Source organism: Corapipo altera, unplaced genomic scaffold (assembly GCF_003945725.1).
Source record: "Corapipo altera isolate COAL_440 unplaced genomic scaffold, ASM394572v1 271, whole genome shotgun sequence".
Classification (NCBI taxonomy): domain Eukaryota; kingdom Metazoa; phylum Chordata; class Aves; order Passeriformes; family Pipridae; genus Corapipo; species Corapipo altera.
In genome coordinates, this window is record NW_020884935.1 from 1,743,116 (window position 1) to 1,765,710 (window position 22,595).

Consider the following 22,595-nt stretch of genomic DNA (forward strand, 5'->3'; position numbering starts at 1 on the left):
TGCATTCAGTGGGACCTTGCCCAGTGCTTGGTAAACAAATCCAAACACATGGATGTGGGAGCTTTCAGAGTGAAGCTCCCCTGGATTGTCTGCCAGGCTTTCCATTATTCATAATCAAGATATTTTTTTAATAAGCTGACCCGTTTAATGATAAAAATGCCTGTGAGGATAATTAAATTGAATTCTGTGCTTAAGTGACCCTGTGCTTCATGGGCATTTGCAGCAGAAAGAACAAAAATAAAATGAAATCCTTATTGAAAGGTACAGTAATTAAGTCTCTCAATTCTGATTATCACCAGCTGGGCTGAGAGTGTTGGATCAGCAAAGAGTGTTGCTCAAGCAAGAGGCTGCCAGGGCAATGGACCCAAAAATCTGGCTAAATGGGAGATGCTTCCCAAAAAAAAATAGATCTTTAAAAAAATTTTTAATAGGGCAGAGAAGAGCTGAAATCCTCACAGAATCATTCTTTACAAACAGATGTAGAGGAGCTGGTTCTTCAGTCCTGCATCGTTTTACAGCCATAAATGAACATAAATGAGCAGCTCTGGCTGAGAACAACCACAAAATGTTATGGTCAGTGTAGATTTTGCTTTGTCAGGGGGTTGGCTTCTCCTTCCTTAGGTGTTAAGTGGAAATGTGAGAGAGAACAGACTCTGGGCCCGAGAAAAAATGCCTCTTTCTCAGGCAGTCAACATATTATTCGGTGCCTGTTTTGAATTATTAAGCAGCTAATCGGATTCTGAAGGCATGTCTTTCTATTGCTTTGGATTAAGGGCCTGATTACAATTCTTAATTAGTCACCTCAATTCCCATTGATTCCAGAGAGTTAGGACACACCAAGCTCTGCCTGATCAAGCTCTAAATTGTGTAGCCAGAAGACACTGGTATGTAGGACAGGAGCTGGAGGGGGCACACACAGCCCTGCACAATGTTACTGCAGGTTACATTATGAGGTTAATTAATTAAGGGCTATGCTCTGGAGATCCCGAGGCTCTTGAATTACCCTCCTTCCTTTAAGGAAAAGAGCTAAGGGGAATTTCACATGTTTTTAATAGAATAGCAAAGCCACAGAAAATAGGGCTGAAAAGCAGCTCAGGAGGTCACCGAGTCCATCCTTCTACCTCAAGGTAGAAGTGAAATCTAAACCATATCCTGGGAGGGACTTTTCTGACCTCGTCTCAGTTGCTGGCAGTGGAGATCCCACAACCTCCTTCTGCAGGATATTCCAGTTCTTGGTGATGGTAGTTACAGGTGGAAAGTTGTCCTCACTGCCTAATCCGAATCTCTCCTGTTAATTTTCTCAATAATGTTTGTCCCTTCCCCATTAACAAGGAAAACTCTCTCCTGTTTTCCTTGGCCTCATTGTTCCGTGTGTGAATTCCTGTGTTTCCTTCTGCTTCATCACTTGTTCATGGGTAACATTTTTTAAACTTTTGATCGTTCTCATCGCTCTGATTCCCATTTTTAGAACTAAGATCTTCACTGAAGCTGAAGTCGTTTGGTTGGTGAAAAAAAAATAGCAGAAACCAGACATTATCCTTGAATCCTGTAGGGATTACAGGATGTATCCATGTATGTATGGAGTGGCTGCAGCTTGAGGACTCTGGATGAGTACCCAGTGCCTGTGAAAGACATCTCCTCTCCAGCAAAATGTGGGATAATCCGTGATCCTTGGGCTGGAATTCACTGGAGGGGCTGTGCTGGCGTCATCGGCGTAGGAACGGGACCGGGGGCCCAGAAGTGAACTGGGGCGTGCAGTCCCTCTTTAGCCATCTGTTGTGGGTTTTTTTTCTTTTTTTTTATGACAGCCTCCAAATCCTTCATACTTTGATTTTTTTCATCTTTCTCTTCAAATCTGAATGTCTTTTTTTTGTGCTCCCTCAAAGGGGAAGTTGAATTGTAACTCGAAAAAACCCAGAGGAGCCGCCTCGCTGTGAAAATTGTGGGGCGCGTTTGTGTTTTGTTTTTCCAGTTTCTATCTGTCCTTTTAGAAAGCTCTTTCCAACAGGCATTCCTGGGTGTGCTCCCTGCTCCTTGCTATTTCCATCCTGGATCTCTTATGCACAGAAATTGCTCCTGGAGCGTTGGGCTTTTTGTGCCAAAGCAGCAAATGGATGATTCTTTTAAATCTCTTCTGCATTTGCCAAGCTGAGAATCCCGGTGTCTCCTGGTGAGTGGCTTTGAACTCACTTAGACCTTCATTTAGGTCTTTAGCAGATGAATTTCTTAGAGAAGAATTATTAGTATTTGAATTTACTGACCATTTATGGGGAAGAAATTGTGAGTTATTACCTATTGCACTGTATGATGGTGCACTATATCAAGTTGAGTCCAGCAGAACTTTTAAATGAATTCCACTCTCCATTTTTAGAGTTGTGTGTAGTTTTGCATTAAATTATATTAACTGCTGAGTGTGGCTGTGATATGTGTACTGCTCCTTTTAAAAGGGTAAAAATCAGCTTATCAGAAATGACATGGAGTCATATTTAAAATTCATGTGACAATGATAGAATGGATTTAAAAGCAAGGCAAAATCGTAACTTAGAGTTTGCCTGGTGTGCATGAACAACCTTTAAATATTGTGCTAATGTTATAAAGGAGAGGGCAGCAGACTTTAAGAACATATTCTGAAGTTAAATAATGAATTTTGCCTGAGACTGAGCACTGAGTCTGTCTGGAGCCTGGTGTAATTGCTACTGGAAGACTCAATCCCAACCAAGCAGTGCCATGGACTTCATCTAACAGCATTTTTCTGTCTCCAATTTATGTAAATCCAAGTGTCTCCCTGAGTACTCCCACCTACTAAGGGTTTCATCAGGAAACAACATTATATTAAATACATGAAGTGAGAAATCTGGGGGTTTACTTTCTTTCTTTCTTTTTTTTTTTTTTTTAAATTGGTTACTACTTTAGATTCTTTAAAATATGATACTTAACTTCAACAGAGAGCAGCAAATGTCTGATTATTGCTGCCATCCTGGCCCTGTACCAGAGGCTCTGGCAGATTTAGGATGCAGAAATATTTGCAGTCCTGACTAAATGTTATTCACTGTTTCTTGCTCTTATCAGTCTTCCTCACTATTTCCTTTAATATATTCCAGAGAGTGTCTGCAATGGAAGAAAATACATTCCAACTTGGAAGTAAAATATATCAGTGTGTCAATCTCCCTTATGAATGAATTGCCTGAGACATTCACATTATAAGAAAGAGGGCTTTAATTATTGCAGCAGCAAGTATGCAAATTAATCTCAATCATTCTTTTAATTTTCTCTTTCTTTCTTTTTTTTCTTCCTTTTCTTTCTTCCTTTCTTTCTTTCCTTTTTTCTTCCTTTCTTTTCTTTTCTTTTCTTTCTCTTCCTTCTTTCTTTCATTCTTTTTTTCTCCCTTTCTCTCTTTCCAGACATCCAAACCTGAACAATTACTCAGACGTGTCCTATTGCACATTATTGTTCTTTTCCCTGCAAATCTTTCTGCTACTGAACATCACAGAAAAGCTTTGATCACTGAGGTGTTAAAATCAGTAATATTCACTTTTGTTTTCAGTTGGAATCACATTAAACTCAACATATATGCTAAAATGGGCACACATACTCCTTTTTCAGCCTAAATAAAATCTGCTATCAAAATGGACATTTACTTTCTAACAAGACCAGACCTGTGTTTAAGAAGTGGCTATAAATGCTAATTTTTGGTTCCAGTTTCTCCACTTTCTTTGCTGGGTAGATTGAGGCAATACATTTTGCAAGAGGAAGAATATTGAAGGAATATTCCTTTGTTCCTTTAAGTCATTCCTGCAGGAGAGGGAGAGAATCAGAGCTATCAAGTCCTTCCCCAAACACAGAAACCCATTTCCCTCATGCCCAGGCCTATGATTGTTCCCTGTGATGCCTCCTGCTGAAGATTAATGAAATTTTAATCCTTTTATCTTCTTAAAAAAGAGAAGGTGTGAGAAATCCAACATTAAATAAATAAATAAATAAAACGTGTGGCCCCTTAAGGGCTACACGAGACTTGAGAAAACAGGTAATTTCTCCTTTTGCATTGTCTGAATTCAGCTCATCTTTCCCCAACAGAATGTGACCCAGAGCTAAAGGCAGCAGAGGAGAACTGTGCATTGACAAGTTATCCTAAATATCAAGGATTAATATCCAGCTATAAACGGGGAGCCTGGGAAGTTTTCCTAATTGGATTTTTTCAGCCCTCCTGCCGTGGGCTGCCCTGGTGGGTGAGAGAGCCTGGTGTGCCTTGACTGGCAGCCAGGTGGAATTCCAGCCTTGTGTGCAGCGTTTTTCCTTTGCTTTGTGGGTTTTTACATCTCTATTTTATTGTCACGAGCACTTTCTTTCCCTGCCATCTGTCCCAGGTGAAAGTAAATCAGTGCTCAGGGCTCCAGCCTTGCTGTGCTTTATTTGGGAATGAATTGATTTTCTCGCCGCCTTTGGTACTACTAAAAAATCTACAAATCAAATGCAAAAATGTGGCATGGCTGAGGATTATATAACCAGCCCTGATCAAAAAAGAACAGGTTGAATATTAGAAAACACCACGTTTTGAAAAAGTTTAGTTTTTGTCGTCAGTTCATTGTTGTTTTATAACAAAACCGAAACATCTTATTCTTGTTTCATTTGCCTGATCCCTGAGGAGTTCACGTTGCTGCCCCTGCATTCCTCCAGATTTGATTTTGCTACAGTTTATTTATCTGATTTGAATTTGGTTTTTTAATTTTGCAACAGCAAAGCAAAGCTGATGAGTATCTGTCTAACCCTTAAATATAGTGTAGGACTGAACATGCCCCTTTTTCTGCATACATCAAAATCCACAGTATTTTACACTTGTAAAGGTTTTTGGATGGGCTGGTTTTGCTCATAGTAAAGGGAATAAATAGTAGAGTTTGATTATGGAAGGTGCTTCCTCTGCATTTCTGGAGGTTTTGAGGGTCTTCAGCTCGTGCCAAATCGAGGCCCTAACTTTTCATCCTCATTAATGTCAGGAAAGATTTGGACCTGGATTACTCTTTCATACCCCCTGTAGTTTTCCCATCTGCCTCTTACTGTACTTCTTAAGTAAGACTCAGAACAATCTTTGTGACTGGGTGGGTGAAGTGTAGGATTCCTCTTGGATTCTCTGGATATTATGGGAGCAACTGCTCCCTGCCTGTCCCAGCTGTGGCTCTGCTGTTCCTGCTGGTGACCACAGCTCTGACCCGAGACTGAGAAATGGGAAAGTTGGGAAGTGCTGTGGAATCCTGATCTGAAACAGGACAGAAACAGATGAGGCTTCACTGAAGTAAATACAAAAGTATTTTATGAGGAAGCCTTAACCTGGTAAATATGCTGTCCTTTCCCAGCCCCTTCCATCCAAGGATTAAAGCATAGTTTTCAGCTATTAATGAATTGAATTTCATGGTACTCTTCTAAAATTTTAAGGCAATAAACCTCCTTGACACTCAGATGGATGAATGTGTAGGGATTAAATGATTTGCTGGCAGAAGTGTCATTTGTCAGACCCAGACCTGGGAGCAGAGCTCGGGCTCCTATCATGTTACATCTTCCAATTTACCCCCGCTGTGTTATTATAACTCCAATCTTGCTTTAACAGTAACTTTGCCTGTGTTATCTCCGAGCTCAGCTGGTGTTCCTAATCTTTATTTTTTCCCTGGTATATTATTTTCAATCTCAGCCATGGCAGTTGTGTCTCTTCTGTTGACTCCATGCCTCATTAAAAAGCTCATTCATGCAGGTGCACCACCTGTATTTTTAGTTGAAAACTCTCTGCCCTTGAGGCAATCCTTGTGCTGCCTGACTGTACTTCTGATAGATCCAGTTGTGTGCTGTTAGGAGACTGTTACAGCTAAATCCAACAGAAACCAGTCACTGCTATTTTCAGTGTGGGTATAGAATGCAGATATTCTTTTTTTTTACTTCTGACACTTAAAAATTCTTGCACTTTCATGTTTTTTCTCTAAACTCTTTTCATCCTAAAACATACATAAACATCTTTTCTCGATTGCCTCCTCCTGAATTTGTTCTTTTGTGATTATATAATTACCATTCTACTTTACTGCTGCCCTTAGTCCAGAACTGGGGCTTGCAGAGGCCTCTTTGTTTCTTCATTTTTTCCAGGCCCTTATCATTGGTAGATAATGAAACCCACCAACATCATTATCATTACCATTGTGTGTTTTGGAGACAGAAGTGATTGAATTTATTTTCAAAACATTACTTGGTCCAGGTTTTTAATGATGTCTTTTCTGTGTTAACTAGGTGATTTTGTGTGACCTTTGATCTTCTACCTGTTCTAGTAATCTTCTTTTTCTTTTCCCAAGGAGTCTGTGGTGATTGTTCATATTTAAACACACACACGTGTGTTTAAATACATATAGGTATTTATATTATTGTATATTCTATGTATTTTATATCTTTGTGTGTGTGTGTGTGTGTGTATTGAGTATTTTCCTTCAAGGCAGTGTCCCGGTATGATGCTAAAAAATGGTGAGAGAAGGATGATGTAGATTAGGGGATGAGATATCAAGTTAGACAGAGGATTCTGACCTTTCTCATTTTTATCCCATCATGGGTGTAGAAAATCAAGATGCTATTCACATTATTCTGTTATATTTTAGCTTGGACAGCCTCGATTTCTCTACAGAGTCCTGCTGTTTTTTCTAACATGGTCCATTCCTTGCTGCTTGTTCAAAACAGTTGTGTAATCTTGCTATCCATGGTTAGCAATTTGCTGTTTTTCATCCAAGGTAGCTTGGATGTCAGTGCTGGTAGAAGTAATCATTTATTTTTAGCTTCTAAATCCTTTAGGAACGCACAAAGCACCGTAGACATAGAAGATAATAATTTGTCTCCAAAGGTTCCTTATTTTTTATTAATGTTTTGATTTCATATTCTCTCTGTCTGCATATCACTTACTCCCTGAATATGTATTACCAGTGTAATTGATAGTGTGGCTCCTCAGTAACTCTCTTAACTGCTGATTACAGTGGTGACACTGCTCCATTTGAAGAAGCTTTGAGCCTACTCATCGCCCTGGGTGAGTCAGTCCTCACGGGGGATTATTTACAATCCTGGGTCAGGGAGCTTCAAACAAGCCCTCTCGTGTTCCAGGCAGATTTTCTTCTGATCTGAGCAAAATTTTTTGCCACATCCTGAATTAACTCCCAGGTAAATGTTGCTTGTTTGCATTTGTTTACCTTCCACAGAGATAACCCCCCCAAAGTTTAATTGTTCAATATTCAGCAGTTGAATATTCTCTGTGTGGACCACACTGAGCAAAGGCAGGACAGTGACACACATTTCCATCCCTTTCCCACTCTCACTTTACCCAGGCTCTGTTATCTACAGCCTGTTGGGTGCTGCCTCCTTTCCTGGGCTATTATGTAACAGAATCTTTCTTATATTTAGAGCTCGTCCGCCTTGTGAAGAGATCACAGGTTTAATAATAAGCTTAGGGGAGAAGATGACAATCTCCTTTCGGGGGGTGGAGGGAAAGGGGAGCTCTTGGGTAATTCTTACATGAGCTGCACTAGATTGGGGCAGTGTGATCTGAACGTGTTGATGGTACAAAATCAAATGGAACAGAGAAGATTTTAAGAAAAGAGTGATTTTTTTTTTTTTTTTTTCATAAACAAAGCCCCAGATTTTGGGGAACATCAGGCAGAATTTGTGTGGGAGATTTTGTGTTGTGTTGAGAAGTCCATGGTAGAGACACAGTGCCTATAATCTGGCAAGATTTCCTTTGTAATGTCACAGCTATAAAAGGTGGCAGCTCCTTTTTTTTTTTTTTTTTTTGAGTTGACCTCCTAACAGTGATTGGAACGTGAACACAGATTCGTTTTTAAATGGGACTGGGAAATAATTTTAAATAATTTTAGGAGGTGTTTTGCAAGTTTGAAATAATTCACTGTACCTTTCAGGACGGGAGGGAGGCTACAGCACTGCAGGCTTGATGGAAATCCTCAGCTTGTTGGGAATCAATTCCTAGAGCCTCTGTGAGCAAAAAGAGCTATATATAGCTGCACACTGCAGGCTGTGTGTTCCAGAGGCCCCATGCAAAGCCATATTCCTCATCTCTGGAGTGTTCTTGCTCCTGGGACACACAAGGATCTTCCCTTCGACTGCCTCGGTAACCTCAGAGGGCACATTGTCAGCAAACCTCTGAGCTGGGAGAGGGGGAAGCTGAGCCAAGGAAGTGGGAGCAGGGAAGCACAGAGATCCCTGTCACTCGAGCCTGCCTCTCCCTGGGATCCTGTGGCTCATTCCCACAGTCTGGCATGTGATGGAGCCAGTTTGAGATGCCTTAATATTACCTGACATGGCCTCAAAGTTATTCCTCCTGTGTTTCATTAGTATTTAGTAGGAGGACGTTTGGTTGGTGTTTTACCTCTCCAGGTTTTCTTTTTTTTTTAATTATTCTTTTTACTCCTTAGAGATGCTACAATTTGCAGCATTTCCTGCTGTAAATAGAACCATATAGAAAGTGGAAGGTGAACTATAAAAGGAAAATGGTTTGGCTTAAGCTTGTGTTGCTACAACTACTCCCCCAGTTCTCTCTGCAGCAGCTGAGTGGAAATCTCTCCTTGTCATTTGTGGGCACAATTCTCCCTGGGAATCCACTGTGTGGAGAGAATTTCATCCTGGTGCAGTCCCCTGTGATGTCAGTCCAAGGTGGGAAAGCAAGACATTCCCAAATTTCTACCCAGCCATTACTCAGCAGGGACACTTTATCCCATCAGCCCATCCAGACAGGCACTTGAACACATCTTTGGAGCTACAAAGAGCATTAAACTCAACATCTGTGTTTAACATAATTTGTCAAGTTATTGTCAAGGTAATTTCTGTCCCTATTGTTTTTTGTCTGTTCAATCTTTAATGATGTGGCCTTTTAAAAAAGAGACACAGAGGAGAGACAGGACTTGAGATTTCCATGCTCCTGGATCTACCACTGTAAAATGAAGATATCTTTGCATTTTTCCAGCTGAAGAGAAGGTGGATTATAGGCAAAAGAGAAGAGAAACACTGAGTTCAACACCATGAGGTGCTTTTAGGTCATTAACTGGAGGGTGTAAAGCCATGCTAAATAACTTGTAAATAAATAAGTTCTGCTTATTTATAATAATTTAAGATTAACAATAATCATTTAGGATTAACAATCCTAAATAGCCATTTTGACCTGTCCAGTCAAATCAAAGTTTGTGCCTTTTTTTTGGTGATTTTGGTTTTCTTTTTGTTTTTTTGTTTGTTTGGTTGGTTTTTTGTGGGGTTTTTTTGTTGTTGTTGTTTTGGGGGGTTTTTGTTTGGTTGGTTGGTTTTGTCTTTTTGAATAAAATACTGTATTTGGAGGACTCTCTCACCTGCTCTTCATGAATGTGATTACTGAAGATGGAGAGCTGTGGGTTTGGCTGCTGTCTCTTTAGGAAATCTTTTAAACTAGGATTGGAAACAGAATATTTTACAGCCTATGGAAAAACATCTAAAGGCTGCTGTTGTACTGCTCAGGCCAGAACAACCAAAAGCCCTAATGTATTTTATCTTCTGTTCTGTTCCTCAACACTATAAATAATTCAGATCTGTTGGCTTAACTACTACTGGCAACTGTTATTTATTAAGAATGACTGAAATAACTATGTGGCTCAGTAGAACAGAATGCATTAGGGACTTTAATGTGAAACAGGATAGCTGAAAAATGTCGATTATCCTTTCAAGAGAAAACCTAAACCCCTAAACCCGCTGTTATCCTTTGCAATTGTGCAAAGGACAAGTGACAGTGGGAATTAGGATGTGGTCTTTCTGAGTAAGGAAGGGTTTGTACCTCTAAAAGAGCACCAGCCCCATTTATCCCTCTGGCATCTTGCTCTGTTGGGCATCAGGATCAGTAATTTTGAACTCGAGGTTCCAATAAAATCTTCACTGTGCCCCACTGTGTAATGTTGGAACCTACTTGTGGTTATATGTTTGTCTGTAAAGTTGTTTCTGAAGGTGATACATTGTTTTTTCATGTTTGCTTTTTGTTTCTTTGTGTTGAAGTCGGGAAAGAGCAGCAGGATTTTCTGGGATCAGTGCAAGGGAACTGCTGCTCTCTCACTCCATCCCCCCTTTAGGGTTAATTAATACTATCTGGCCGTTCTTGGTACTTCATCACTGGTGTTGAAATTGCTTTCCAGAGGTCAATATCATTATCCCTGTTTTGCAGACGAGCCTTTGGAAGGGCTGGGATCAGGCAGGGGATTGGTCCGGCTCAGCGGGAGCGTGTTCCCGCCGAGGGGCAGGGACTTGGCCGTACATCACAAGATGTATCACCGTGGAACACCAGAGTGCTTTTGCGAGTCAACTGATTATAAATGGTGCATTTGGAATAAATTTTTTATCACAAAAGAGTTGACATGCAGGACTTGGATGACTAATTATCTAATCTTACATCTGGCATAAACACCCAAGCCATTTGTATGATGGACTGCGTTCCACAGGAGGGAGAAGGAGCGGGAGAACATTCGCTGCTGACTCAGTGCTCGTAAATCTTCCGGGGTGTCTTTTGCCTTAGATTTGATATTTGTTCAATGGGTTGAGAGAAGTGAAGTGATCAAATGTCATTTGGAAATCCTGGCCTGCAGCTTTTATTTTTTTTTTTTTTTTCTCAGTTGCCTGAACACAAACGTTCGAACGCGAGCACAGAGATTTGGGGGACAGGCTCTGAACGGGCAAATGCGGATTCATCGTCTTCACCCCTTTTTAAAGGAGTCATTTGCCATTTGTTTGCCCTAATGATGATCTGCAGTAGAGCGTGGTGTGTGCTGCTGTGCAGCATTTGGTTCCATTTATTTGAAATTAAGTCATTAACTACAACAGCACAAGGCATTTTTCTTTTTGAAAGTAATCAGCGGATGGGGGTATGTTAATCTGATCCCAAAGAAAAAGATGCTCTGCATCGGGTGATTCTTATTTAACTTGTATTTCTGGACACAGCAGATTTTATGGGATATCCCTTCCAGTTAAGGGAAGTATCAATGAAAGTTTATTTTAAATAGAGAGGAAAAAACAGGCCATGAATCAGTGGTAAGGAAAGGAAATGCCTGAACCTTTAGGGGCAAAGTGTGCCTGAGGGAACAAAGTTTTCTGCAACATGAACTTTTCTAGATACTGTGTCATTAATATTTTATAGTAAGCAGAGAAATCATCAAAAAATCCAGCTAGGACATAAAATACTTAAAAAAAAAAGAATATCTCTAAGTGCTTTCAGAGTGAGCTTGGACACTCTCATTGATTTTAGACAGCATCTCATTTCATCTTGACAAAGTACAGAATTTATAAATTAAATCTGATGTATACTGTGTACGGTTTTATGCTGATGTTGGCACACTTTCAGATGTAAAATTAAATTACTTTTTCCAATAAGGCAGCATAGATTGAAGCATGGATTCCTTTCTTTGCTAATGGAACTAGTAGAAAGATATTGAATTATGCTGACTTTGGAATTGTGCGAGCGCCAAAGAGAGGAAAATCAATGACAATTTTAATGTCCTGTGGAGGTTTTAAACAGGCCTCTGGTCTGGCTGAGACACTCCCCGTGAGGTAACTGTTGTTGACATTGGTTTTCCAGTGAAGAAAGGTATTTCTGCAGGTAAGCAGCACCTTTGCATCCACGTGGCTTCATCCCCAGTGGGCAGTGCCTGGGTTTTGGAGCATCAGAGGAATCTGGTGACACAGAGTGTGTGTCACTGAAACCCTGAGCAGAGAATGTGCTGTGCAAACATGCAGCCTAATCCCTGTAGAACAATAACAACAAAAACCAGAGGGATCTTTTCTCTCACTGTAAATCCCTGGAAGTCACATGAGTGGGTAATACCAATAAATTATCTTTGTTTTGATTAATTAATGATAGGGTGAACACAAATTTATTTTTACTATGTGTTTGCATTTACGAAGCTGAATACTAAAGATCTAAGTTTTATAATCAATGTCCATCATATATGTGGCTTGCTGGTATATTTTAGATTTTATAATGATAATTTTGTAAAAGCTATTTATGGCAGTAATTAAAATTCTATGGAAGAATATCCAATTCCTCAGAATCTTACTCCTCCTATAGAAAAGGTTCTGATTTAAATAGGGGCAAATTGTTATATAGGTACATTCTTAACATCTCAGTATTGTACCAGAGGTTCATGGATTGTGGTTCATTTCCCCCTGTATTCCTGCAAAGTCCAGGTTTTCCTTTCTTTTAATAACAGATGGATATAATCCTGTGAAGAGCTCAAGTCCTGGAATATAATTTTCAACAACAAACTTCTATCTTCAGTTCTTTGATGTAATGAAGAAAACCATCATACAGCAACTTCTGGGAATTCAATTTCTTGCAGCAATTTGGCTTTCAGCCCCTGGAAGATTCATCTTGGGTTCTTAAGGGTTGTTGGTGTTACAGTCGGTGACTTCTGTCATTTTAAAAGCTGCCACGGCATCAGCTCCTGAGATTGGAATATAAGTAACCTCAGAACTGCCATATTGTGAGGATGAGTGAGAGAAATGATAGAATTAGGTTTCAAAGATAACACAGGGGCAATCTCTTCAGCAGAACAGCTCTGTAAAAGCTGGTTTATGTGGTTTGGATTCTTCTCAGTTCACCCCTTCGGTGTCAATGCTGCCTTATGGGCAGTCATTAAATCCCGAGTGCTTAGGAGTGCTCTGTGGTCAGCAAGCATTTATTTTTTAGATAAACACTGCCCTTCATGACATTGGACCTCATCAAAGAGACAAAGGTGACCTTTTTATTTTCTCCTGCTTACATTTTGTTCACTTTATGTACTGTCATGTGCACTTTCCCCTCTGGAGGGAGGAAGGACTGACTTGCTAAGCAGCAGAAAATGGAGAAATTCCAGTAGCATCATTCCAACTTTGTTTCACATCTCAATCCAGCTGTTGCAGATGTTAGCTGATGAGCAGTGCACCTCTGGTTTGTTGGGTTTTTTTTTAACATCTAGTTAAGACAGATTTAACTACAGGAAATATCTATATAAACTTGGTCTAGAGTATGTCAGTGAACACACTGCAAAAGGTTAAATATTTGATAAACACAGTGTCTGTATAGACATGAGCATGGCAAACACATCACAAAGAGTGTATTTTTTAATGGTTGTGTATTATATTTCTGTTGCTTACAACTGTCAGCACAAGGACAGAATGGTTTTGAATGTGACCAGGCAGCTGTCTCTGGGAAGCCTATAGATAGCAGCTTCCTTGGGTGGCACGTTTTCAGCTCCTTCAAACAGATTTATCAAGCATCTTTACTGTCTCAACACTGCCAGCTCAAATGACTTCTCAAGGAGCTTTGGTTATGCAAGCTTTTAGAAGGTGCATTGTTTTTTCTATTTGTTTCTTTTTCTGTGTGTGCACGCTGGGGTTTTTTTTAGTAACTCGCTGCAGCAGCTAAAATCCAGTGCAGGGTTTCACCATGTGTTAGGAAAAAAACCCTACACTCTTATTTGTCCACCGTGCCCAGGCTTTAAATAAGCATCACAACTTTCCCCAGCTGTGCAGAGCAGCAGAACAGCAACGGGTCAGAGCCACGCTCTGAGTGAGGAGAGGAGATCCTGCCGAGACAGGAGCTGGAAATAGCATCTGCTTGGCAGAATTAGAGGATACATCCATAATCATTCTGGGGTCTTGGACTGCTTCACAAAACATTCCTCTCTGAGTCCTGTGTGACCTAGAGGAGTTAGGAGACAAACAGAAGCCCCTCAGCTGGCTCCACGTCCTTCTGGAAGGCCATGGAAACAGGAGGTGGATGAAGGGAGGGCTGGATAAACAAAGGGACCTTCCCAGAGAATTCTCTGCTGCAGTTCACAGCATGGGAACTTTCAATAATAAAGGCTGTAAAGGCTTCTTCAAAGAGCTTCCAGGCTGGATCCGAAGCTCCATCTGGAAGAAGTCTCATGAGACTTGGGAGTGTTTTGTAAATACAGGCTGGGGACAAATGAGGTTTTACTTAAATTGAACCTGGCAAAACTTGCTTTCTAACAAGAACTTGTAACAGGCCACAGGAACAGGAGTGTTTCCTAAACTGTATCCCTGCTGTAATGTCTTTTGGAAAGAGTGCATTCAGCTTGTCATCCCTACAAACTCTTTTACTAGCACAGTAAATTATAGGGCTTTGGGGAATGTGCTGTACTTGGCTCTTTTCGGGTCATGTTCTTGGTCTTGGACTGCTGTGTGAAACCAAACACGCTGCTTTATCCTGTTAGCCCGTGGATTTTTGTGCTTCAGCAGATTGAATAGCATTTCTATTTAAATCATGCTTCATTCTAACTGAAACAATTGCTGTTCTGTAGTGTCAGGGGATTCTTGAGGTAACAGGAACACTGTATGTTTTGTGATTTACTGACTGTTTTGGCCTTTGAAAGCCCCAGTATGTTTCGGTCCATTTTCCTGGCTTTGTTTGGGTTGGTGATGCCTCATCAGTGACTCCAGAGACAGTGTTCATGTTTTCAGCACTGGTGGCCCTCGTTGGGTATTTTGCTCAGGGGCAGTACCATGTCTGCAGCATCAACAGATCCAGAACATCAGCATCACTGAGTTTAAGGACTTCCTTTTGTGGTTTTCCCCTTTTGAGATGCATCAGCTTTTGTAGGAATGTGTTGGTGTGGTGCAGCTCTTGTTGCCCACGAGTTATCAGCTACCTCAGACTGAACCTGTCTCTCTGAAGCTGCTGTTTGCCTGTGTCCATTTAGCATTTCTGGCAGCATCTGAGAACAGAGAACAGACAAAAAAGTATGAAAGGTCCATAAATCTTCTACAGATTGAAAATATCTCCCACTCTCATCTTGATATTTTTCACTTCAGTTGTGCTCTTATCAAGAAATTCCAGAGTACTTTATGAACACTGAATTAAGCTTTCTACAGCCTTCCTCCCTCTCCTCCTCTCCCCAAGGAAATGACATTATCATCCCTTGTTTGTAGATGAGGAATGAAGGTCTGAGTGCTGAAGTGACTCGTCCAAGGTCAGTGGCACAGCTATGAATAGACAAAGGCATTTTAGCACTCAGCTCTCTGCTAAACAAGATCGTGCCCTCCCGCTTCCAATTTGTCAAACTTAATGACTAATAGCATTTGAGCATCTAGAATGTGGCAGAAGAATTTATTTTCAGCAGGTAATCCCTAGTTGTGCCAGCAGCAGGATGCAAGGCTCCTCCAGTGCCCCATGGATCCTGTCTGCCCAGAGGAGGGGTCGTTGCTGTTTGTGTGGGATGCTGTAGGTGCTCACGTGAGGAAAACAAAGGAAAACAAAGACCTGAGTCTTCATTTGTCTTGGTGGAACAGTAATGAAGTGTCCTGAGAGTGGTTTGACTTCAACAGCTACGTTAAAAAGAGTAAAAACCCTCCAGTGCAGTCTGCTGCACCTGAAGGGGAAAAGTAATTCAACTAAAGTTCTCCCAGGAGCCAAGGACAAGAAGTAAATTTTGAGTTGAGCTAATCAGGAAGAGGAAGTCATCTGTCTGCATCTGGTCACTTCCCTGCTTACATGGCACAGCCCTGTAACAGCCACATAAGAAGCTTTGTGAGCAACAAATGTCAAGGCCAATTAATTCCTGGGCCAGCAGCTGTTATTATTAGGACAAAGAGTGGCCAGACATAGAAGGAAAGCCTTCAGCTGATTTATTTTCTCTGCCTTTCCCATCAGCATTGATCAGCTGCTCAAACCCTGGCAGTGAATTCCCATGCAGTAAGAATTTTAAATTTGCCATCTCTCTTTCTTTCAGTAGGAGAGCTTAGATTAGATTTAGAGAGCAGAGGAATAGCTCAGAAAAGTCGTTTAGAAAGTCTTCCCCTCTTTAATGCTATCAGGATGGAGCAGAGTTGTGTGTTAAGCTGGTAACATAATAATATGTGGGCTGAGTTAAACCCACCTCAGACTGGTTTTCTCAAACTTAATTGATGGAAACAGCCCACTTTTAGGCTTGATTTATTACCTTACCAGAGTTATTCCAGGACTGCTGCAATGCAACTGTGGGTGTTCTAAACACACCTACGCTGCCAGAGAATCAGGAAGGATGTACTTAAAATCCTCTAATTTATCTAATAACATCTTTAGCAGCTTTTTGTGTAGGTTCAGCATTGTAATGGAAATGCAGTCTCTGGCTGGATAAAGAGCTGCTGTGTGGAATTCTGGCACTGGCTGTGGGGACATGTAAATAGCACTTGGAGCTGATTGGGGAAGTTCTCTGTCCAGCTCCATGACCCTGTAAATGCACCTTTCAATTGTGTCATCTGGCACTGTGGTTAAAATAATATCTAAAGTTTCAGATATGAGTGTTCACGACTCTGGATCTTCATAGATGTGGCTGTCCCACCTCCCAAGCCCAGGCAGAGCAGAGTTTCCTCATGTCAGGGATATTTCTTCTCTGCTGTTTAGGTCCCAAGTCTCTATTTTAGCAACTGTTGTTGCTAACTTCTTAACTTCTTAACTGTTGCTAACTTCTTAACCAGGTTCCCTCTTTGCCCATCAGGGAGGGATTGTTTGTAAGGGACACCAAACAAGTTTGGTTTTCCTAAAAGGTTCCAGCCCCGAGCTGGTCAGGGTAAGCTGTGGACTGGCAAAGCAGCTCAGGTTCCTGTGGTGTTGATCACTGCTGACATCATTATTCTATCCCAGGCATTCTATTCCCTTTTTTTGTAACATGGGAATCACATGTAATACGACCAGAAACCAGCATCACCACTCTGGAGTTTTTGGGCTAATAACAGACCTGAAAAACCTGCCCTTTTTGAGTGTAATAAAGGCAGAAAAGACAAGACAGAGAATCAGCTCCCGCACGCGCCACAAGTGAGGGAGGTCCCGCTGTGTTTTCCTCCTGTTGATCCCGGGCATTGCTGTAGGTAAAGAGGATCAGAGCTCCCGTGCTGTGCTGGGAAGAGCCATCCTAAGGCAGCTGATTTCCCCAGCAGCCGAGGTTCATTAGCGCTGCTGAGGCTGGAGTGCTGCGTGAGCGGAATGCTCGGCTCTAATTCCAGGGAAGGCTCCTGCACGGGGTGGGAACGTGGTGTGAGTGGCTCTGCAGAACTTCAAGGGCCAGCACTGGTCTCATGGACAGTGTTGGGCAAAGTTATTCATTGCTAATCTTACACTGAAATCATTTCTAGATAAGTTGAATGGTAAACAATGAAGGCTGGAGGGCTTACCCTGTGTGTATATTCTAACTCTGTTGCATAATCTGACTGTTTGTAGCAGCATTTGGCACCAAGAATCTGGAAAACTTGGTGGCAAAATGGCTTTTCAAAACAACCCAAGTGTAGCAATCCTGCCTTTTTTTTCCCTGGAATTCAGATTCCCTCTAAAGCTATGGCATGTGGGAAATTTTGGGGGGCTTTTCCTGGGCAGTGAACCAGCTGTGAATGGAAGTGACAGTCACCACGTGCTCCCCAGGCTCCAGAACGAAGCCTGATGAGTCCAGTTCTGTGTGTAGAAGTTTTCCTGCTCTGGATTTGGTTGGAATGATGTGTCTAGTTAACATCCCCTCTCCAACCATACTAAAAACATCCCAACAGACTTACTGGGCACAAGCAGAAGGAGTAGGTTCAGGAAGTGCATATGCTCATTGCCCATTCCCTGGGTTTCTGACGTGGAATTCTCTTGCTGATGGACAGTTTCTGAGACTGAAACTGGCTCCTGTGACAGGAGAAATGTCTCATGGAGGACACCAATCGTATCTATGGAAACTGGAAGTTTCAGGCTGTGTCAGGAGAAGTTCAGGCTGACCAGTGGGAAATACAAAGTCATATATAAATTAAGAGGTATTAAACTCCTCTTGAATGAGAGGATGTACATTAAAGTGGCCTTGGTTTGCTATAGGTTAATTAATCTTGGGAGATACCAGGTTTAATTAAGATACAGTGAGCTAAAGCCACTTCACTTTGGATAGAGACCATTCACAAGGGAAATTTTTAACCTTATGCACATCAACATTGTGCCTCCTATGGCTCAGCCTTAACTTTCAGTGCCCCTTGGAGAGGCCTTGGACACTGAAATCTGAGGACTTCTCCTATCCTTTGGGATTCTGACTCCAATTCTTAGGAGAAACTGGACAGACTGGGCTAAAGATAAAAGTGTATAATGCACGTGTAGAAAACATGTGGTAAACCAGGGTTGTGTGACAGGCTCTGCAGGGGGGCTCAAGTCCAGATTTGAAAAGCATTTAAATAGAGGTTATGAAATGGAACATTGAAACTTAAGTAACAGGGAACATAAGAGCGAAATGGGGTCATTAAAATCCATAGGGTGAGTCTGAGGTCCTGCTGCAGGGTTGTGGTGCTGCCTGGTAGGGAAGAGTCTTGGTGAAAAATAGTTACGTGTTTCCCTGACTGGGAGTGACCTCCCTGGATCAGATTAAAATACCTTCTGGTGTGTTTCTCTTTCTCTTTTCCAGTAATTGCCCCTCATTTTTGGCCGCTGCTTTAGCAAGAGCAACCTCAGACGAGGTCCTGCAGAGCGACCTCTCGGCACATTTCCTACCAAAGCACGTGGACAACGCCGACGGGATCATACGTAAGTGCCTCCCTGGGGGGGTCTGGCACTGGCACTGGACACTGGAACACTCTGCAGATAATTCATAGGTTTTTAAGGTCAGCTTTGACTTCAGTGATCCATCTTGTCTGGCCACCTGAATTTCATTAATTCCTCAAATTAGTTCCTCCCACCAGCCAGCTAAATGAAGTTGGACTGGATTTCTGGTAGAGGAATATCCCTCACTGATGTAAAAAGATTAATGGAGAATTCCCTACCACTCCTGATACAGGCAGTGACTAATTTCTTAGTTAAAGCTTTCTCATTTTGAAATAACTCCTTCCTTTTAAGTGCACCTTCATGGCTGTGTCTGATGGCCCTGAATTTCTTTATCAGCACTTTAGACCATGTGGTTCTGCTGGCAAGTGCTAGTTGTCCTCCCTCATCCTTGGAGCAAAATCAAATATATGTGGGAAGAGAGAATTTAATTCTGAATTATTTCAGCCAGTGTAGTTTTTACTATGGCTTGAATTTTTTTTAATACACTTTTAGCAAAAGATAGTATAAAGAGATCTCAGGATTAAAAAGGAAAAAAAAATTCCTTTCCCTCATTTGTCTTTGTTGGCTAAGAAGATTTTTGCAGCATCCAGCTCAAGGTCATGCACCTGAAATCATTTCAGGACTCTCCTGGCCTAAATAACCTTGAAAAAATGCTGGGTTGCTCGTTACAACAAAGAACAATGTTTCTCACATGTATTGACAGGAATTCTGTCATTTGATCTTGAAAATACAGTCACTAAACCACTTTGTCCATTCCTTCCTTTTTTGATTAAAAAAAAAAAAAAGTGAATTATTCTGGGGATAAGGAGGATCTATAAATCTGGCTCTTCAAAAAGGAAGATTCAGCTGCATTCCCCAGAGGCCTCTGGAAACCTGAGAAACAGAAAAACATGCTCTTGGTTCCCTTTCTGTAGGTATTGCTGCCTCCTCCTGCTGAGCAGGTAAATGGAATAGATTTGTCATTGTTCTGACTGAGCAGCCTTCATTAATTTCAAATTGAGATCTCTGAGATGTGCATAAATATTTGACAGTCTCCAAGGAAATGTTGACTAAGCCTCCACACAGAATATCTAAAGAATTCAACAAAAAAAGAAAAAGAAAAAGGAAAAAAAAAAAAAAAGCCACCACAAAACCCTCACACCTACAGAAATTGCCACTCAAATATATCTGAGTCTGGAAGACAGATGCAAACGTAGATTGAGATGGGAACAGACTGGAGCAGGCACTAAGAATAGCACTCCAGATGCAGTTTGTTGAGGTGAATTGTCATGATGAAGGTACTTGGAAATCAAATATACCTTTACTGATGCAATGTGAAAAGTTAAATTGAGAAGCTAAAGGGCAGAGGAAGAGAGAGAACATCTTCTGGCCCATAGTAGAGCAAAGGTTTCATACAAACACTGCAATTTCAAATAATATGCCATAAATGATAATTTTTCCAAAGAAAATATGAGCTCAAGTGATCACAGAATTAGAGCCACAGAGTGGTTGGGGTTGGAAGGGACCTTAAAGGCCACCCAGTTCTACCCCCTGCCACTCACCAGGCCGGGTTCCTCCAGGCTCCATCCAACCTGGCCTTGGACACTCCCAGGGATGGGGCAGCCCCAGCACAGCCAGGGCTCCATCAGTCCTTCACCACCTGGTGATGGAAGGTTTGGCCTAGAAAACCAGAACAAAACTGGGGGAATTGGGCAGGACTGAAGATTTCATTGCAAAACTCCATCCTAGTGAACTTTCTAGAGGAGTCTCTTGAGAAACCCAGGTAGGAAGTTAGAGGAGACCTTCCCTCAGTGGTGCCACACAGGGAGACTGTCATGCTTTGAAAGAAAACAGAGGAAACTGCAGCAGGGGATAAAAATGGGACTTCTACATCTTGAAGTTTTGTGCTCAGAGTTCACTGTGCCCTGTTGCTGTTTGTGAAACCAAGCTGAATTCAGCTGGCTGGGTTTTAATATCCACTTCTGTCAGTGTTTCTTATGAACCCAGGAAGATTTTTACTCTGTGTAATACAAGGAGACATTTACCTGATTTGCCTCAAGTTTGAATTTGCCAGAAGACAAAAAAAAAAGCAATTTCAAATTTCCTTAGTGGCACATTTCACTCGGAGAATTGCAACGTGACAAATCATGGCACAGACTCAGGGGTGGTAAAAGCAGTCACGGGTGTGCTGGTGGAAGGGAAATTAGAAGCTTCCTGAAAGAAGAGGGCAAATCTTAAATGAAGGAAAACTGGTTTGAGTCCACAAATGTAGGAATGCAAGAATGTGGGCTTGTTATATTTGGGGTGACTGTGTGTCTTTGGATATCAAGAACAGAATCTGAGTCACAGGCCATGACTGACTCTTGCAGTTGGAGAGGAGCAAGAGAGTTTCCAAGAGAACTGAAGGATGCTGGATTTCTGTTTTGAAAGGTCAGGTGAAGGACCTTTAGTTTTGGGTTGTTGTGTGGAGGTAGATAATCACGTGGAAGTTTGGCATTGTTAAGGAACCACCAAAGGAGGCTGGATGGTACCGACAGTGTGACATGGTGGTGGTATCTAAAATATCTAAAATGTCCAGCAGACATCACAAAGCAGATCACATCATCCCATTCCCCAGCCCTTCCAGGGACTGGGAGATGGGATTACTGCAGCCAAGACACACAGGGACCCTTGACTAGTCAGAAACTGGAGTTCCCAGATTAAGGAAAACCTTGGCCATTGGCCTGATGACAAGTCTATAAATGTGGGTTCTGACCCCTGTTGCCAGACTGTCCATGTTTTCAAGAGAAGTCATAAAATATGGTACTAAAAATCAGGATCTAATTCCTGGTATTCTTTCTACCCTGATTTTACCCTAAGAGTCAGTCTCTGGGAACAATAGTGCCTGAGCTGGCTTTCCCACCAGCTGTGGTGCAGTGAAGCACTACTTCCAACCTTGGGGACTGTGGAGCAGCAGGAGGGAAATGAGATTCTCTGTGACACAACCGCAGTGATGGCTGAGTCAGCTCTGGCTCAGGGCAGCAGCATTAACAATTGATGAGTAATTTCCAGCTGTGAGGGGGTGGGTTAACCATTGTGGGTTAACCATTGTGGGCCTTTCTGCTGCTTTAACCTCAAGAGCAATTACTGACGATGCCAACACCACATATATCCCCACTGGGAAGGGTGTTGAGGATCTGGGCACGGCCAGTGGGTTCACTCCTGTCCTCCCTCAGAGTGACACTGTGACACTGTGAGGTGGAGCAGCCACATGACAGTCACATGTACCCCGACACGGACCCCACTGCCCTTCGTCTCTGCCCAGAAATGGAAGAGCAAGTCTGGGGGCTTCCCTCTGGAAAATATCATTTGGACACCTCAGGCTGTACGTGCCCCCTGTTTAAACACATTACCCAGGAAAGGCTTTCTGGTGGCACTGGTGAGAGCTGGGCGGGTGGTGTGAGGAACTGGTGCCTGTTACTGGTGTGATCAAGAAGCTAAGACTCCTTTTAGTCATGGGTACAGTGTATTTCCAGCTTCATGGCTGCTCAGTAGATTAAACTGGAACCAATCAGAGCTGGGAATGTATCTTGTTCCTAAAGGCCTTGGCTCCCTGGTCACTGTAGCCCACATTTCGTGTAGGCCTAGGTCAGAAATTAGTAAATGCTGCTTTTAGGCTCTTCACAGAATTCCTGTGAACCAAGAGATGCTGTAACACTCCCCTCTCCTCCCTGTGTTTGAGCCCCTCCTTCTCCAGCAACGATTGGCACTCATGGATTGCTGCCTTCAGCTTTGAAGATCTCTGCCTTTGGTGAACGATCATGAACAAAGAGATTTTGATGTGTTCAGCTCTGATTACTTCCTGTTTTCCTGCCCTGAATTTCAGAACAAATGTCAAGTGCCTGAGTTTTCACATTTTAAAATGCCTATTTCTCAGGAGTGACAGTTCAGCATTTTCCTAAATTTGAGACCTTTATGGTTTTCTCACTTGCTCATGCAGATTTCTTTGACACATCATTGTCAGGAGTATGGAAATAATAAGAAATCTGGAAATAACTGAGGCAGCACCTGAGTTGTG

General features: G+C 41.9%; 1 protein-coding gene across 1 annotated transcript in view; it reads left to right on the forward strand.

Annotated features, from left to right (window-relative positions):
• PPM1E (protein phosphatase, Mg2+/Mn2+ dependent 1E) overlaps window positions 1-22,595 on the forward strand; it is a 64,938-nt gene that overhangs the window by 33,138 nt on the left and 9,205 nt on the right. The window contains exon 3 of the mRNA XM_027660169.1: window positions 18,365-18,541. Coding sequence (XP_027515970.1) covers window positions 18,365-18,541 — 177 coding nt within the window. The remainder of the gene's footprint in view (window positions 1-18,364; window positions 18,542-22,595) is intronic.